Source organism: Neolamprologus brichardi, chromosome 3, assembly GCF_056152115.1.
Source record: "Neolamprologus brichardi isolate AB-2024 chromosome 3, ASM5615211v1, whole genome shotgun sequence".
Classification (NCBI taxonomy): domain Eukaryota; kingdom Metazoa; phylum Chordata; class Actinopteri; order Cichliformes; family Cichlidae; genus Neolamprologus; species Neolamprologus brichardi.
The window spans coordinates 5233883-5251988 of NC_142106.1; the positions used below are offsets into that span (position 1 = coordinate 5233883).

General features: G+C 38.8%; 1 protein-coding gene across 1 annotated transcript; it reads right to left on the minus strand.

Annotated features, from left to right (window-relative positions):
• Nucleotides 1-1425: 1425 nt before the first annotated feature.
• LOC148103236 (C-type mannose receptor 2-like) lies at nucleotides 1426-16725 on the minus strand. The gene is made up of 5 exons (XM_087839077.1): nucleotides 16656-16725; nucleotides 2241-2624; nucleotides 1805-2149; nucleotides 1631-1719; nucleotides 1426-1551 (listed from the first exon to the last, which is right to left on the minus strand). Exons 1-5 carry the CDS (start codon nucleotides 16723-16725, stop codon nucleotides 1426-1428), a joined length of 1014 nt encoding a protein of 337 aa, XP_087695203.1.
• Between the last annotated feature and the right edge of the window lie 1381 nt (nucleotides 16726-18106).

Below are 18106 nucleotides of genomic sequence, written 5' to 3' on the forward strand. Positions count from 1 at the left end.
GACGTTGTTTTGCTGAAGCTGGTTCTCCATTCTAAATTCTAACCTGTTGCTGGCTTTAGACAGGTGTTGTACAACTGTTTTTAAGCATCTGTAACTCCTCTGTAAAAATTCCAAAGGTTCCTGAACTCAGCGACTCTGCACTTTTCAGTAAGATTAGGGTCATTTCGGAACTCCAAAGAACAGTGTAACAGCACAACCACATAACTGAAAGTTGGTTGAGAGCAGAGTGTGATGCAGCCCTACAGAAAGCTGGCATTTTATTGGACATTTGGGCTATTTTTAGTCAGGTTTTTGTTGTTTTGTTTTTTTCCTGTGTTGTTTTCTGTGATTTTTGCCTAGATTTGCATGTGGCACCCTCCCTGTGATTACCGTAATGGCCCTGATAATACTGAAGTCTTTACTTCCCAAGCAGAAACATCTGCCTGTGAACACAGTTCCCAAATCCCAACAGACAAGACAGGATAGGATAAATTTAAAAATCTTTTTTTTTAAGAAACCGTAACAAAGCTAAAAGCTAAAATGCTAAAGCTAAATATAAAATGAATAAAAGTAGAATGTTTAATGTTGAACAAACTAATGCAGAAAATGACTTTAATAGATATGTATACTGTTTCTACCACTGAAAAACAGCAAGGAACAACAGAGGTAGAGTTTGGTCAGATCTATTGTAGATTATCATTAATAATTTTCCTATAATACATGTAGAGTTATGTGTGTGCCCAAAAGACCACTATCTATACATCAGTTCATTTATCTTAACTGCATTCAGATGAAATATAAGCACTTCATTATTAAAATATGATCTATACCTGCAAAAACTAAATCAGTCATTACATTAAACTCATCTTGTTTTCATAGAGCATGTGATCAGGCTTTATCTTTTGAGACCATGTTCTCTGGATCATCACCAGGTGATGGTTGGTTGGTGAGGTTGGTGGTTCGATCCCTGGCTGCTCTGTCTCTGATGGATCCTTCTGTGTCAGTTTATGAAAGAAGAAATGTTGTAGTTGTGAAATGATTGTGCAGATGTGTGGAATGAGGCATGTTGAGTGCTCAGGGAGAGTAGGAAAGATGCTGCATATGAACAACCCCATTATTTTGGAACGTTACAGTGTTGTTTATTAGAGATTTACATAATTAATTTATTACTGAGACTAAGTGGGATTTAAACTGCTTCCACAAAAAGCCAGGGCAGTGTCTATCGTTTTTAAAGAGATGCATTCAAGAAACTACAATGTATGAAAAAAAAACTTCAAGACGAACACTTCAGGGACCTCTAATTAAAAGAATTCCTGAAAAGCTACAACCGCAGCTGAACAAAAGAGTAATTGGTGGAACTTTTGCAATCACTATATTCTGAAATACAGGATGAGACAGCTCAGCACAGCATGTTATTAACTTCACACATGAAGTGGTTCAGTCCAGTCAGTTTTCAGTTTTGCAGCCACCGTCCACATCCTGCTTCTTCGACTGGTCGTCACGGAAACTCTGGACTTTCCTCCAACGAATCCTGAAGTCTGTCAGTCCTTTTGACAGCATGAGGCCTGACAGCTGGACAAAATGTGCAGATGATGAAAAACATGAAGCATAGTTTGAACATGTGTCAAGTCTGTGTGACTGAAACGCTGACCTGCTGTGAAACCTGCTGCTGGATCTCTGTGCTGTGCATGTCGGCCTCTGACTGAAGCGTCATTTTCAGCACTGTTTGCTTTGTCACTGCTAAAAATGAACCACATATAAAAACACAAACATTAGTGTTTTACATGATGACAGGATCTTACAGTGTTTGCATTATGGACCTCACCTGTGAAACAGAAAAAATTGTGTATGGTGTGACACTCGGAATCACCCCATTCCCCTGTCATTAAATACATTGTTACACAGTACTGAATTGAACCATGATTATTAGGCTGAGAAGGCTCCCAGTTAGTGAATGTGGAGGTTGTGTTGTCAGACCAGAAGGCCCAGGGATCCCTGTAGAGGCCAATCCACACATACTGAACCCCTGATCCATTCAAAGTGAGCGTGATGTTGGATTTCTCCTCTTTGCTTGTTATACTGGTCAGGTCTGTGTGGTATGTCCTGCAGTACGAATGAGCCGTTGACCAGGAGCGGCTCTCCATCACTAAGATGTAACTTGTACTGCTGGCTGTGAACGAATAAAAAGGATGAATTTTGAAACACACATTATGAATCTCATAAAATTGTAGGACAACTAGGGCAACAAATCTTTTTCCTACCATTGTAACACAGGAAAGGGTAAGAATCTCCACAGGGTCTATCATTCATCTGTGTTTGTCCCTGAAGAGCCACACAGTATTCCTTTGCATCTACACAGTCTGGTTGGCCGTTAGCCCAGATCAAAAATTCATGTGTACTGCCAACATAATAAAGTTTTTCCTCCATGGACCACTTCCAGCTGTAACGATCATCATAGAGACCTATCCAAGCCCAATCACGGATCCTTGGTGACATTGAGAGAAGCAGTTGGTTGATGTCGCTGTTGTAGATGGTGACCAAGTCAGTGAAGTGTTCTCTGCAGTAACTCTGAGCTTCAGTCCAGGTCATTTTGTGGTTCACAAAGTGGTATTCTCTGGAGTGGGGAGGAGGAGTGGAAAGTCCTCCTGAGAAAAATATAAATATAAAAATATAAAGGGCCTGTCTCAATATGCGTACTTGTGCGTACTTGCGTTCTCGTGATACGTCATCAGTTGGCAGTGTTGGGGAGTAACGGAATACATGTACCGCCGTTACGTATTTAAAATACAAAATATGAGTAACTGTATTCCGTTACAGTTACCGTTTAAAAAGGTGGTATTTAGAATACAGTTACTTTGTTGAAATAAATGGATTACACGGCGGTACTTCCCTGTTTCATATTGTGGCGGGTCAGGACTGTTTGGGTTTTGTTTGAAAGCTACATTCTGTTGTTCCAGGCAGCAGCGTTACGGTTGCCATGGTTACAGGGCGACGCTCTCTCGCTGCGTGTTTCCTGGGTGAGAGAGGCCTTTTTGTTGTTGTTGTTGTTGTTGTGCTAAGCTACTAGGCAGAATGCTACAGGTATAGCTCTAAAGAATGTAGCATTATAGGCAGTGTAGTCCGTGCTGCAGGGAGAATGGACTGCCATACCCGTTATGTGTCTGTGAGCGAGGGAGGGAGAAAAAGGAAAAGTACGAGCTGTCATCGAGCAAAAACGGGAGCTGGAAGCATGTAAATATAATAATAACCACGGCAGCCAAGAAGAGTGCCTGACGAGCCCAGTTGTAAGTAAGCTATAAAGACTTGACTGTATGCTTTGTTCGTGTTTTCCTCCGAAACAATAAGTCCCGTTGGAGCAGCCTTTCAACGCCTCTCTGTCTCTCGCTAGCAAAGTTGACCCAGACAACAAAGTAAAGCTATTTTTCGGCTACAACCCCTCCTTATTAGCCAGAGGTCCCTTTACTACGGTTCGGAGCCGCCGACCTTCAGTAACAATAATAAATTACAGCAATAGTACATTCATGTAGTTGTAAACAGCATGATAATATATTAAGTAATCCAAAGTATTCAGAATACGTTACTCTCATCGAATAACATAACGGAATACGTTACAGAATACATTTTGGGGCATGTATTCTGTAATCTGTAATGGAATACATTTTAAAAGTAACCTTCCCAACACTGTCAGTCGGAGACCAAGTACTGTTCCAATTCGAAGTAGGCATTAAGCCGAATACGCGAAAAAGTCCTGGATGTGTTCTATTCCGTCTGTTTTACCGAGCATGCATCGGTCGTGGTAAATATCCCAGAATGCATTTCATCCAAAATTCAAATGCGGCAATGGCGGACGAGCGGGGCTAAAAACTTTTAAATATTACTCTTTCTGGGTCACAAAATAAACTTTTAAGTTATTTTCAAGTGAGAATGTAGCTGTGTAAACTTCAAATATCTGCTCGATTTATCAAGATATCATATATTTCCAAACGCACTCCGACGTTTTCGGAGACGTCTGTGACCCGCCAGCTCCATAGCAGACAGCGAGGTCAAGAATCACTAGAGCTGGCAAGAACAGCGGACTCCCGGCACATCGTTTTCAACCCCCCGCGGGGATAAACAAACCCTACAAACGCTACTCAGGATAAACAAGCCCCAAACCCCAGTAGCTCTCTAAAGTATTAAATGTCCAAAAAAATAAAAATAAAAGCGTTCTAACATCTCACCTGCTTGTTTTTATTAAAGTATGTACACGTATGTACATGTACACTATTTTTATCAAGAGAGATTTCACTACTGAGGTTAAACATGATATATAAGTCAATTAGATCACTTCTAAATGTTAATGTTTGGTTTATTTCAGTGTTTTATTTGTTCCTGAGTAAACCGGTTTGGCTGTGATTAAAGTTAAGCTTCATAACATATTACTCACAGTTAAATTACAAGGGGACGGCAGTAAAGACTCCGGACCTGTGACATCATCAAGTACGCTGGTGTTCTCGGCGAGTATGTACTCGCGTATTTGAGAATTGAGAAAGGGCCAAAGTTTTAATTGGTGAAACGGGACTGTTAGACGAATCACTAAAAAGGTTTTAAAAATTAAGCCAATTTAAACCAATTTAAACATCGGAGCACTTTTGCAAACATGTGATATTTGAAGTTTGAGGCTAACCAAACATCACAAACAATAAAGTAGAATGAGTAGAAATAGAATTTCCGGGTGTTTTACTTTTACTCCTTACATATTTACAGATACAGATTTCTGTTTGTTTTCTTTTTTTCTTTTTTCTTTTTTTACATTTGTGTTATTTGTGTTTGTGTCATTTGTGTTTTAACACATTTTGGAAAGTCTGTATTTCACATCACTGTGTCTTGTCAAACACAAACGTATTTAATCTAAATGAATGGAACAAAAACAGAAAAGAATGTCCAGCTAGAGATTCCACCACCTGGACTTTTAACCATGCAAAGAGATGCAAGAGGCAAAAACATACAGTTTTTTTGTTTAAACATATGTTGCATATGTTTAAGACAACAGAAAATAGAACTATAGTTTTTATGCTACTTATTTTTCTCTTCTCTGTTGTTAAACTGCAACAACTACATGTAATGCAACAATGTACAACTAGTTTTCAACCCTCTGAAGCCAGGCCAAGTGATGGTTCCTGTTGGTTCCTTCGGGTGGCACTGTCACTTGGTGTTCACTCTCGCTGTGGTAGAGTATCACTTGCTGTTCCCGTTCCAACCCACAAGGTTCAAATCCGTAGGTTGCATCCTCCTGAGGACCCGGTCTTTGCGGTCTACGTGGGCCGGGTCCTCAGAAGGTTGGGTAAGCCGGAAGTAAACAGCTGTGAAACTGGACGGTCTAGCTTTCACCACCGTCTCGGTGGAGTTTAATAAACTCAGCCATCTGCTCGTAGCTATATAAAATATAAAAGGACACTGGTGTAAATTCTCAACCATCTCACACTTCTATTTTAAATCAGTTTTCTGTTTGACGTTTATTCAGCGGTGTGAAAACCAAGGAGGAACCCACCCAAAGGATTGATAAAATGTTATGGTCCTGGGTTGGTGACCCAGTGTTTTTGGTTTTTGTACTTTTACTTTTGATTTCATCATGGTTTGTGACTGTTTGTGTTTTGGGTTTCTGTCCTAGTGTTTCTAGCTCCCTAGTTTCGTAGTACTTCCTGAGTCCTGATTCTTAGGTTTTAATAATTCTGTGCTCCCTCTGTTCTGTGTCATCCCTACCTTTGTATCCCCTCTAGTGTAGTCAGGTCTCTGTGTAAAGCCCGCATCTCTGAGTCTGTGTCTTCGCGTTTGTTTTGAGTTTCCTGTTTTATTGTGAAGGTCTGTGTCTTATGCCAGTGTGTTCAGTTTGCGTTTCCCCTGTCTCCTCTTGTCGATCACAATCAGCTGTGCCTCCCTCCTGTGTGTAGTTTCCTCGTTCCCTTCTGTGTATTTATAGTGTGTGTTCACTCATCTTAGTTGCTAGTCCGTCTGTGTTTCTTCCCTGTGTTTTCTCCCGGAGTCGTCCATTCAGGTTCATATTTCTGTTTGTGCCACCTGTGTTAATAAAAGCTTGCTCACTTCCAAGCCGGTGCCTGCATCTGGATCCTGTCTCACACTCACCACACGTCTGCCCCCGCAGCCGTGACATAAAATTTAATTTTATCTAATCTAATAACTTTAATCTATTGCTGTTCAGCTTATTAATCAACAAAAGACCAAGACAGACTTTTAATTCATTTGAAAGCCTGATGCTTAGCCTCGTCGACCCCAGCTGTGAAACTCAGAAACCAGTCTTACTTGTTATCATCTATCGTCCACCTGGGCCTTACACAGAGTTTCTCTCTGATTTCTCAGACTTTTTATCTGATTTAGTTCTCAGCTCAGATAAAATAATTAATGTGGGTGATTTTAACATCCATGTAGATGCTAAAAATGACAGCCTCAACATGGCATTTAATCTGTTATTAGACACAATTGGTTTCTCTCAAAATGTAAAAGAACCCACCCAACACTTTAATCACACTCTAGATCTTGTGATTATGTTATATATAATATAGTTTCTATGCCATATTATATACATATGGCATAGAAACTGAACATTTAACAGTGTTTCCTGAAAACCCTCTCCTGTCTGATCATTTCCTGACATTTACATTTACAATAATTGATTACACAGCAGTGGAGAGTAGACTTTATCACAGTAGATGTCTTTCTGAAAGCGCTGTAACTAAGTTTAAGAATATAATCCACCCACTGTTATCATCTTCAATGCCCTGTATCAACACAGAGCAGAGCAGCTATCTGATCGCTACTCCAACAGAGGTTGATTATCTTGTTAATAATTTTACCTCCTCACTACGTACGACTCTGGATACTGTAGCTCCGGTGAAAACTAAGGTCTCTAATCAGAAGTACCTGACTCCGTGGTATAATTCTCAAACACGTAGCCTAAAGCAGATGACTCGTAAGGTGGAGAAGAAATGGCGTGTCACTAATTTAGAGGATCATCATTTAGCCTGGAGAAAAAGTTTGTTGCTTTATAAGAAAGCCCTCCGCAAAGCCAGAACATCTTACTATTCGTCACTGATTGAAGAAAACAAGAACAACCCCAGGTTTCTCTTCAGCACTGTAGCCAGGCTGACAAAAAGTCAGAGCTCTTTTGAGCCAACCATCCCTTTAACATTAATTAGTAATGACTTCATGAACTTCTTCACAAATTTTTATCATTAGAGAAAAAATTACCAATAATCATCCCACACATGTAATATCGTCTACAGCTACTCTTAGTACCATTGATGTTAAGTTAGACTCTTTTTCTCCAATTGATCTTTCTTAGTTAACTTCAATAATTACTTCCTCCAAACCATCAACGTGTCTTTTAGACCCCATTCCTACAAAACTGCTCAAAGAAGTCCTGCCATTAATTAATTCTTCGATCTTAAATATGATCAACCTATCTCTAATAATCGGCTTTGTACCACAGGCCTTCAAGGTGGCTGTAGTTAAACCTTTACTCAAAAAGCCATCTCTAGACCCAGCAGTCTTAGCTAACTATAGGCCAATCTCCAACCTTCCTTTCATATCAAAAATCCTTGAAAGAGTAGTTGTCAAACAGCTAACAGATCATCTGAAGAGGAATGGTTTATTTGAAGAGTTTCAGTCAGGTTTCAGAGCTCATCACAGCACAGAAACAGCTTTAGTGAAGGTTACAAGTGATCTTCTTATGGCCTCTGACAGTGGACTCATCTCTGTGCTTCTCCTGCTAGACCTTAGTGCAGTGTTCGATACTGTCGACCTTAATATACTATTAGAACGATTAGAACATGCTGTAGGTATTACAGGTACTGTGCTGCAGTGGTTTGTATCATATCTATCTAATAGACTCCAATTTGTACATGTAAATGGAGAGTCCTCTTCACACACTAAGGTTAATTATGGAGTTCCACAGGGTTCAGTGCTAGGACCAATTCTGTTTACATTATACATGTTTCCCTTAGGCAATATCATTAGAAGACATAGCATAGATTTTCACTGCTATGCAGATGACACCCAGCTCTATCTGTCCATGAAGCCAGATAACACACACCAATGAGTTAAACTGCAGGAATTTCTTAAAGACGCGTGTCATTAAAATCATCGTTTGACTCCACCTGGCCGGACCAGTGTTGTTATTATGGAAGTAGATTACCTCCTCTATCTCTCCTCAATATTGAACCCAACATTTTGGGAGGCTCGTCCGGTTATTGAGGAGGGAGAGTGAGTTGGAGGTGTAGACAGAGAAATCCAGGGTCCGAGGTGGTCAGACGGGCAGGCACGAATATCAGTGGTCAAAGTGAGTGGGCATAAGCTGGCTTATCCAAAGGTAAGGCACTACCTGTTGAATGATTTCCAAAATGTGCCAAATTGGACATGAAAGAATTTAAGTCTACTCACTGAAATTACTGGTGAATGTCTGTTTTGATTTTGGTGAAAATCTCATGAGAATTGTGGTTGAAGTAATGATGATGAAGTTTATAAGTAAAAGTATTGGGTTCAAGTCCCAAGGAAAAGGAAAACAGTGAAAGTGAGTTCGAGTCTCACGTAGGATTTAGGGAATTTTGTCATTTTATGGGTTCAAGTCCCAAGGAAAAGGAAAACAGTGAAAGTGAGTTCGAGTCTCACGTAGGATTTAGGGAATTTGGTCATTTTATGGGTTCAAGTCCCAAATTGGTCAGACAGGTTGGACCTGCTTCAGTCTTACACTTTTTTGGGTGTGGACTGTTGTTTAAAGTATTATAAATTACTTGAGAACGGTGGTTCGAGTCCACTAGGAGGCGCAGTGCTCAGAGGTAACGCTTGCCAAGGCCAGGGACGCCTAGGCCTTGTCCTCTTAGAGGGATAGTCAGTTGGTCACTGTGGAGCTTGGGGCACTCCAGAATAACTAGTGGTTGCACCACTTTACCGTTTGGAACGGTATCTGCGCTTTTTTGGCCAGCAGAAGTTGGACTTCGGGCTTGTAACTTTAACTTAAAACTTCGGGGTAAGCCTTGGCTGTGAAATGCCAAAAATAGAGCTTCAGGCAAAGTTTGGGTTGGTTGACGCTTTTAAATTGAGTTAGGGATTTTAGAGATTAGGCCAGAAACAGTTCGAGTCTGAGACTGGTGAATTGATCGCAAAAAACTGATAGAGTTTATCCGCTGGGCGGTTAGGTTAAATTTCCCAAAATTGTGTAGGTGCTAAAAGGCCTAAAAAGAGTATAAATAGAGTTTGAATGGATTGCTGTGAATGTTTGATCTGTGACTGAGTTTTGATATAAATATATTGAGTCCATTGTATATGCTTAAGACTAACATATTACTTTCAGTAATAACCTTTCTTCAGCAATAAATGCTGGTGTGTTTTATTTTTTAATGTGTGTGCTGTGAGAATTAATAGAGGTTTCAATTTTTTTTGACTTGCTCTTTCTGATTATGAAAGGCATGTCTAAAAGAGTCTTAGGAAAGTGTATTTTGAGTTATATTCCTCAACTTCTGTCACAGTTTAAGGGTGTGAATGCTGTGAGAAGCAGGTTTTGAGTGATTGGGTGTGATTTGTACAAAATACAAAAAAGAGAAAAGACGGTGTGTGAGAGACGATTCCTGATGTCTGAAAAGAGCTCTGTTGAGCACGCTGAAGACTGATGTGAATGCTGACAAATGCAAAGAATTTAGTATAGTTAAAAGTGTGTGCGTCTTCAAGAATTAGAAGAACTAAAGAGTTTGATTAGGCTGTAAAATGGGAAAGAGGAACAGAAAATATGGCTGCATGTGTGACAGGAAATGGTGTGTGTGACAGGAACTGCATGCCCATAGAAGGAACTGACTGTGACAAGTGAGCACCCAGAGAGAGAAACAGACAAGTTAAACTTGAGGCAGATGAAGCAAATGGAGGTTTTAAGAAAAGAAATGAAAAGATATTAATTGTATGCTTTAGCGCGTCAAAGAGGTGGACTTCTCTCAACCTGGAATCTTGAGTACAGCGGCAAAACCATAGATTAACAGAATTCGGAGGAAAACAGGCCAGGTTTTGGCTTTAAATTTTATAGCTTGACCTCTCACTTTGTCCCCGTCCTGAGAAGAAGCTCAAAGGACTGTTAATCTCCTGATGAAGACCGACAGAACATTGTGGACTTGAAGAATTAACAGCAGGCAAAAGACAGTGCGACTGAAACCACACTGACGACACCAGCAGCAGCATGTAAGAAAGCAAGTGATGCAACATGTACTCTGAATTACAGGCTGGGCAGTTGAACAGTGGGATAGAGAACTGTGGGAAAGCACTGGACACTGATTTTCAGATTTGCCATGCTTGGAGCAATCTTGAAAGAGACGACTGGAAGTATCATCAGAGAAGCAGAAACCACATGATGAAAACATGCACGGTGAACTGCAGGCTGGTAAGAGCAGTGTGACATCACTGTCTGAAGGCACTAAATGTGATATTTTGCCAGGCTGGGACTTGATCTAAAAGGAAAACACTGAAAAGATCAACGGAGAAGAAACAGAGAAGAAGCAAGCAGTTGACTTGGGAATAAAGTTGCTGGAGATTTCAAGACAACACTGGACACTGTGAAGAGAAGGACGGAGACCAGTGAGAGGTGAAGCCCAGACGAGTTCGACTGCGAGAATACAGGGTATAATTGGGTTGAAATTGAAGCCTGAACTCATGATGGTTTAAAGATGTCCCCCAGATCACAACAAAGAGGTAAACAGAAAATAGAAAACACACATACACAAATTGTTACATGTGAAATTATTTTGGAAAGAATCAGAAGTGAGATAGTTTGAATGCAGAACTCAGTGAAAAGATGAATGAATTAAACCTGATTATAACATGAAATGCAATGAAGAAACAGCTTACACTCACTGAACATTAACATGAATACAAATGCAATGAAGAACATGCTTACATACATGACATAACTTGGTATTTCTGACCAGAGAGAGAAAAACGGGTAGTTTAAGCACTCATAATAATAATGAAAATGTCTCAGTTGTGTTATTTTCAGGGACAAAGCAGACCTGGATCAATTTTCCACATGCAGCGGTCGGAAGAAAGTTCTAGGTTAACATCACTGGACATGTTAAGGCAAGTTTCTGGTTGAATTGTTCACAGAGCCATGTGTCCCTGAACCTCACAAGCAAGCTCTGACCTATGGCTGAGGACCAGGAATGCTGTTATTTCAGGTGGGAAATCAAAATTTGGGTTAGCAAATTGGGGAAGAGAAAACTGACTGCTTAAGTGGAGAATTGTGAAGGAGTCGGAAACACTGCAAAAAGCAACATATGCAAAATCACATACACAAGCAGAAAATGCATTAACTTTACAAGGACAAGCTCATGAAGATTAATGCATAGACATTGATTAAACCTGGCTAAGAACACAAACATACGCAATGAAAATCAGCTTGCTGCTTGTATGAGTGTTAAAATGGTGTGAATGTTTGATAAAATACACTTAGAGCTTGAGGATGAGGAATAACTCAAAGAAGCTATATGACAGAGGGAGTGAGTTATGGAAAAAAGAAAAGAAAAGGGATTAAAGTAGTTTTTATAAGAGTGACTTGGGAGTACTCTTGTATTGATTGATCAAAGCAAGTGATTAGTATAGAAAGAAAATGAAAGTGATTCAAATAAGGTGGTAATGTTTAAACATGTATTTCTCTTGTTACGGCAACTTCTTGAGATGTGACTCAGTATGCAAATTAGCTGGAGTGAGTGGTGACGAAGAAGCTTCCTGTGTGTGTGACTGAAGCTTTCAATTGAGGAAACGGAGCAGTGATTGAAGAAGATTACTTGGTGAAATATAATGGTAAAGTAACAGGTTTTGTTGTAATGGGTTTCGTTGTATTGGGTTTATATCTTATGCTGAATCTAAGTATGTTAAAGTGCATAAAGGGGGCAATTATTGTGTGCAAATTGTGTGGTTCTAACAAGATTTTCGGTGTATTGAGGAGGTGAAATTATGTCAGTTGACCTGGGAGTGTCAGGACTCTGGTGGCAAAACTTTTGTGTGTTTGAGATTGAGGTTGTTGTAGTGATGGGTTGATTCTGTCAGTTAGGTTTGGGTTGTTTTTGTTTTATATTTTTATTTTTAATAGAGGGAGTTTTATTAAACATGGACATGTCTAGAATTGGCCCCATTATTTTTGTAACAGTGCACTTAGAGAAAACATGTCAGGTGATTTTTTTTTTGTTTTGTGTTTTGATGAGCTAATAATCAGCTCTCTTTTTCTCATTTTCGTTCTAAGCAGGCCTGCAACAGTGAATAACAGCGCTGACAAATTCTCGGGAGAGCAAATATAAGGTGGGCTTTCCAGATTACAACTGGCTGAGGAGAAGGCTACCTGTGGGGACCTAATCAGGTCGTAAGTCCCTGTCTAAAAGGATTGTAGCGATTCAATCCAGTCCAAAAACATAAGGAACTATTTTCCTAAAACAAAATAAGACAAATTAATGAGCTCATTTTGCTGAGATTGGAGAATAAGATTACTTGCGAGGGAGTCTCCACTATTAGCAAAAACCTGGTGTGAATGCGTGTGAGTGAATTTGTGTGACTGGACCAAAGTTGGGATGACTAACTTTTTTAATTTTCTAAGCTTGGGTGAAGCATTTTTAGTTTGACACATTATATGTGTCAAAAAAGGGGGAATTTAAGGTATAAAATAGGATTTAGGATCATGTTATGACTTTTGGAGTTTTTTGATAATCTAGATATGCTAAAACTGAAGCAGAAATTGTTATTTTTATGTTAAGGTTAAAGGATTAAAGTGAACTGAATCCTGTTTAGAAGATAAAATGCCGGTGTTTATAAGAAGCTGTGTACAAAACTTAAAGGGAAACTGTGGGAATAAAAGATATGGGGAAACTAGGGAAGATTGTAGGAGTAGAAAATGTTTGATTTCTTTTTTGATTTCTAGAAGAAGTGGTTATAATGTAGGCTTACACATACAGATATTACATAGATTTATTTTTAGGATAAAGGAGAGAGTTTATACGTAGAAATGATTTTTACACATTGCATTTTGTGCTAATTAAAGAGTTGTGGCTCAGTCTATTGAAGGTTAGAAGCTTCACTGAGCGTGACGTCTCAGTTGATATATTGGGGGAGACTTGGAGCATAAAAGGGCGCATGCTTACAAACACATAGAATCCATAAACCTGAAATTCATTTAGCTTATAACTGAATCTGGCTGAAAGAGGAGAAACTTGTTGATATAATTCGGGCCATTAACAAAAGGGGGCCACTGTAGAAGTTAACTTTAGTTTACAGAGGAGCAAAATGAAATAAAGATGCTATATCAACAACAGGTTATTACAAGGGAAATGTGAGTTTAAAATGAAGTTAGTGTTAACACACAGGAGTTGTTTTTAGGCAGCGTTTAGCTATGATGAAATTTATGCATGAGTAATTGCTTATATGTTTAAACTTAATTGATTAAAATGGTTGTTTTCTTTTTGATCTTTTAGTAGAATAGGCGCTTATAATGATTTTCTTGTGACCTATTGGGAAAGGTGACTTTTAGGTCTGAGTGGAGGTACTTGCAGCAGCGACAGTTTTGTGTACAGGATGTTGATGATCAAATAGGGGAAAATAGAGCGAGCAACAGTAAACATATGCAGGGTCGTGAAAGCAGCGCTTTAAGAGTGTTAAAATGATGAGTACTGAGATAAGTAACGTTGAAGAATAGGTATAAATAATAGTTAGTAAGTCAAAAGATAATTAGGTTCATGCTTTTGATTAAAGAGTCCCAGACATAATAGGTTGAACCAAGTTTGAATAAAGAGAACAATTGATGAACATGATAAGTTAGGGAGGCGTAGGAAAAGGTGTTTTGTTCCCTTTGCAGGACATCTCGGCGACCATAGGGGTGACCATAGGGGTGAGGCCCGAGACCTGACGGACCACAAGAGAGGGACCCAGAAAAACCTAATCTCATGCATGGAGTGTTCTTAAGGGGGAGCTGACGTTTATTACTGGACCACTTAGATGACATGAGGCTGTTATATGATTTGCTGAGCCAGAGGACGGCTAGAGAGGGTCAGAGCAATGACACACATAGAGAGGGAATGTGAGCAATTAGAAATATATTTTACTGCTATTGTTAATAATTATCATCATTACCATTGCATTAATAATACAATCTACAGTACTGATATTGTATTCAGATGTTTAAACATATTGGTACCCAATTAGCCTTTATTACAGGTGCAGTTATAACCACTCTAAACTGTTGAGTTGAATCTATAATCTTAAATGCTTTTGAATGCTTGTTATAATCTTAAATGTGTATGTGCTGGCCTTCTGTCTGGTGGAATAGGTTACAAGTTGAAACTGAGTGCAGTTCATGATGACACACAAACACACAGTAGACTTTATCTCATTTATAGGTGAGAGGTTAATCATGTTTGCTTGTAACTCTAAAATTGTCTCTGCAAAAAGAGGAACAGTTTGGTTTTCCAGACGGGAAGAGAAAGTAAGAATGTTGACAGGAAGCATCTGCTGTGGAGATGGAGACAATGTTATTTTTAAACTGTCTTAAGTCATTGTGGTTTTGAAACCTATGTATGAACTGTATCTGAGTGACGTTTAGGGGTGTAGTAAATTTAAGCCCTGAAAGGTATAAAACACCTGCTTATGCTCTGTAAGTCAGGGATCGGCGCTGTCTGCGTACAGCAGGAGGTCTTCCCACGCGTGTCATTAAAATCATCGTTTGACTCCACCTGGCCGGACCAGCGTTGTTATTATGGAAGTAGATTACCTGCTCTATCCCTCCTCAATATTGAACCCAACAACACAAAGACCTGGATGGCCGCTAACTTTCTGCTTCTTAATTCCGATCAAACTGAGGTTATTGTACTCGGCCCTGAAAATCTTAAAAATATGGTATCTAAGCAGATTCTTACTCTGGATGGCATTACCTTGGCCTCCAGTAACGCTGTGAGGAACCTTGGAGTCATTTTTGACCAGGATATGTCCTTCAATGCAAATATTAAACAAATATGTAAGACTGCTTTCTTCCATTTGCAAAACATCTCTAAAGTTAGAAATATCTTGTCTCAGAGTGACGCTGAAAAACTAGTTCATGCATTTATTATTTCCAGGCTGGACTACTGCAATTCATTATTATCAGTTAATCCAAAATGCTGCAGCAAGAGTTCTGACAGGGACTAGAAAGAGAGAGCATATTTCTCCTGTTTTGGCTTCCCTTCATTGGCTTCCTGTTAAATCCAGAATTGAATTCAAAATCCTGCTCCTCACATACAAGGTCTTAAATAATCAGGCTTTCCAGTCACCTTTCTCACTCACTATGTGTTGATAGACCTCTCTGCATTGAATTGTACTTGTTATTAATCTCTGTCTCTCTTCCACAGCATGTCTTTATCCTGTCTTCCTTCTCTCACCCTAACCAGTCGCAGCAGATGGCCCCGCCCCTCCCTGAGCCTGGTTCTGCTGGAGGTTTCTTCCTGTTAAAAGGGAGTTTTTCCTTCCCACTGTCACCAAAGTGCTTGCTCATAGGGGGTCATATGATTGTTGGGTTTTTCTCTGTATGTATTATTGTAGGGTCTACCTTACAATATAAAGTGCCTTGATGTTACTGTTGTAGTAATTTATATAATTTATATAAATTGAATTGAATACAGCAGTCCTACTCAAACGGAGGTACGCGCACCATTAGTGGTATTTTGGCTCTCTCTGGTGGTATGCATGAAATCTCTCAATTTTTTTAAAAGATTAAAACATATACCATTGTGGAGGTATGCAAAGACAACACAAGAGTTCCTGAGGCTCTTTTGGCAGCCAGAGTCGACCAGAAAACCAACCGCTATAAAGAGTAGCCTTTCCTTATCGCCAGTGGTAACAGCCGTTACCGAGCACTGGCGGGTTTTATTTCCCTGCAAAGGCAGCACGGCGCTGTCACCTTGATGGTAAAAACACAGCTCTTTCTGTGATGCCGCGGTGCCGCAATCCCAGCCACCATCGATGAGTTGGATACCCCAGGACAGGGGTCGGAAACCTGCGGCTCTTTAGTCCTTTTAGTGCGGCTCCGCGTGGTTTGGGAAAATAAATTATTTTTTCTAAGCAATTAGCTGAATTGTATTTTATTAATGTTAGTTCTTTTTTAAATTGTAGTTCTAACTTGGAAGATTATTTTGATATTGAAATATAACAATAAAATTATATTCTATTATTTTTTGATCGCTCAAAATAAGCATCACACTTGCAGAAGCCGATATACCCACCGAAACGCCGTGCCTTTATCGAGACTTTCAACCCCAGGTATGCCAATTATGGATATTCGGATCCACATTATGTCAGCAGCTATTCTCCACAGTGAACTATGTTAAAAAGGTCAAGGCTCCAAAAGCCCAAAGGGCTTTAATACTTTTTAATGCTCCAATAAATTATTTAAAATAAATTCAACATTTTTTTTGTCATAAATTCCTTTTAGAATGTTTATATAATGTTTCAAACAAGTGAATGCAGTTATTTTGGTACAAGGAGAAAAAGGTTTTGTCTTTGTACTTGTGGCTGATGTTTTAATAAATTACATTTTAAAACCCTTACATGTAATCAAATTACCCAAATGGTTTCAGTCTGTCACTGTGTGTTCATATGCTATCATTTGAATGCTTAAGATAATTATTACTGACCTGAGAGCAGTAGGATGAGCAGTAAACAGGTTTCTTCCATTCTTTGCGTCTGTATAATAGATACAGTCATTACGACTACTGTGCCATATTTATTCATGATATAAGATTTTTATCATTTAAAATCTTTTATCTCCATTCTACAGCTGCTTTGTATATATTCAATATGTATATTTGCAAAATAATCATATGCAATAGTTTTTCAATGTTTACATATATCTATATCTATCATGTCTTAAAAAATGTTTATATAATCATTTATAAGTTTTATCATTAATAAAGTAATGATGTATAACTTACCTGGTATTTTATTTTTTCATCTGTTGACTGTTCTTTCAGAGAAGAAGACAAATATGTTTTAAATTATACTTTTTTATAATTTATTATCAAACATTTAGAATTTTAAATTCGTTTTGAGTGGTACCATGGACCTGCGTCTCTCTGGCTCTGACACAGAGTGCTGCCGCACCCAGACAGTAAACACTCTTATTACATGTCATAAAAACAGAATGTTAACGTGATTGGTCAAAAAGCTCAAGAGCTCATGTTTCATCTCCTGCATCTTTCAGACATCTCCCTATAAGGAGACATTGCTTCTAACATCACCATGGCAACCATCTCTTGTCAGGCCTGTAAAGCGAGCGGTGGCCATTCCCTAATAACTGATTGGTTGCTCTTTTTTCTCTCTCAGAGAGTCAGCCATACTTCTGGTGCCATATCTAGTCTAGTCTCTGTCTACTTATGTCCTATAAAAGAATAAATTCTAACATGCCTGAAGCTTTAAACAAGGTTTTTATTTAATCTTCTAACAGATTTTACTGTCAAATGAGGACACCAAAACAGAGTGAATATCCTCTAGAAAATTGAAACATGTGAATTTAATGATAGTTCAGATTAGAGATTGTAGTTAAGGAAACGCTGTAAGCTTTTATCTAGTATTACAAGTATTATGCTTGTATTGTATGTTCTGAGCTTTGATCAAAGGCAAAATCAGTTTAATGATTATTCACCTTACCTTCTGTAATTTAAGATTAAGATCTCTTATTCGAGATCTCCCAAAATTAAATGTAGCGGCATATTTCTCTCATGTAACCTCACCTATGCTACTTTAAACCCATAAATTCTGTAAGTCACATGTCTTGATGCTTAAAGAAGCATAAGCAAGGTTACATAAAGGTGAATCTACTTCACCAGCATTCAAATCATTAGGGATATCAGGCTGTTAAAGTAGGTTTTAAAAGAAAGGCAAATAAGGTTAGATGTGTTTCTAGGAACAGACAACATGGTTAGTAGGAAGAAGTCGGAAAGGATTATAGAATGTGTGCTTATAAATTGTCTTCATGTTTCAGGGAATTGAAGTTTTTATTAGCAAGCAATTTGTTTTTACATACTACTTTCTGTTGTCTGGTAAAGAAATATCATTATTAACGCAGAGGGACTGATTGAATGGAATT

Bases quoted from the DNA above. Each gene is read 5' to 3' on its own strand.
- LOC148103236 (XM_087839077.1), bottom strand. From the start codon at position 16,725: ATGACTGTATCTATTATACAGACGCAAAGAATGGAAGAAACCTGTTTA. The intron at 2,150-2,240 runs GTAGGAAAAAGA...ATTCGTTCACAG, and splicing joins CCCTTTCCTGTGTTACAATG to CCAGCAGTACAAGTTACATC. The intron at 1,720-1,804 runs GTGAGGTCCATA...GTTCATTTTTAG, and splicing joins CAATTTTTTCTGTTTCACAG to CAGTGACAAAGCAAACAGTG.